The sequence below is a fragment of the Trypanosoma rangeli genome (genome assembly GCF_003719475.1).
Source record: "Trypanosoma rangeli strain AM80 chromosome Unknown Tra_15.4_contig_00157, whole genome shotgun sequence".
Classification (NCBI taxonomy): Eukaryota; Euglenozoa; class Kinetoplastea; order Trypanosomatida; family Trypanosomatidae; genus Trypanosoma; species Trypanosoma rangeli.
This window is the reverse complement of record NW_021705899.1, coordinates 5997-6825: the sequence shown is the minus strand read 5'-3', so window position 1 is coordinate 6825 and position 829 is coordinate 5997. Positions and strand designations below refer to the sequence as shown.

General features: G+C 63.4%; 1 protein-coding gene across 1 annotated transcript in view; it reads right to left on the bottom strand.

Moving 5' to 3' along the window:
* The window catches only part of TraAM80_05039 (ribosomal protein L19-like protein), a gene marked incomplete at both ends in the record, with an annotated part of 894 nt that extends 65 nt beyond the window's left edge, over nt 1-829 (bottom strand). Inside the window, one exon of the mRNA XM_029381934.1 lies at nt 1-829. This exon is cut by the window's left edge and continues 65 nt beyond it. Within this exon, the coding sequence (XP_029238249.1) occupies nt 1-829 (829 nt within the window).

Genomic DNA, 829 nt, shown 5'->3' with positions numbered 1-829 from the left:
CCTTGGCAGGAACAGCAGCCTTGGCAGGAACAGCAGCCTTGGCAGGAACAGCAGCCTTGGCAGGAGCAGCAGCCTTGGCAGGAACAGCAGCCTTAGCAGGAGCAGCAGCCTTGGCAGGAACAGCAGCCTTGGCAGGAACAGCAACAGCAGCAGCGGCGGCGGCCTTCATGGGTTTCTTGCCAGCAGGTGCAGCGGTCCTCTTCGCGGCGGCGTTCTGCTTGGCGGCCGCGGCAGCAGCAGCGTCCTCGCGGCGCGCACGTTGACGGTCCTTCTCGCGCTTGCGCAGCTCCTGCTTGCGAGCCTTGTGACGGTGCTGCTCATCCTTCAGGCGCTTCGCCGCAAGTTGCTCGGCCAACTGCCGCTCCTTCTTCTTCTCGTTCTTCACCTTGTGGATGTGCTCCATGAGGTTGCGCTTGTTGCGGAACACGTTACCCTTCGCCTTCACGTACAGCTCGCGGTAAATGTGGCGGTCAATTTTCTTCTCCTCGCGGTACTTGCGCAGCAGGCGGCGGAGAATGCGCAGGCGGCGCATCCACAGCTCCTTGCTCGGCATGCGGGCTTCGCGGGTACCCTCGCGGCGTCCAGCGCCTTCGTGGCGGCCCATGCTCTTCGCCTCCTTCATGTGGCGCCAGCGGGAGCGCGAGTGCACCTTGACGGGCTTGCGGATGATCAGGCCGTCCTTGATGAGCTTGCGCACACTCTTGCGTGAGTTCGCGTTGGAGATCTCAGATGCCTCATTGGGGTCCAGCCACACACGGTGGCGGCCGCAGCGGAGAATGTCCGACGCCAAACGAGCCTGCAGCTTCAGCGACACCATTGTAGCGGGTTG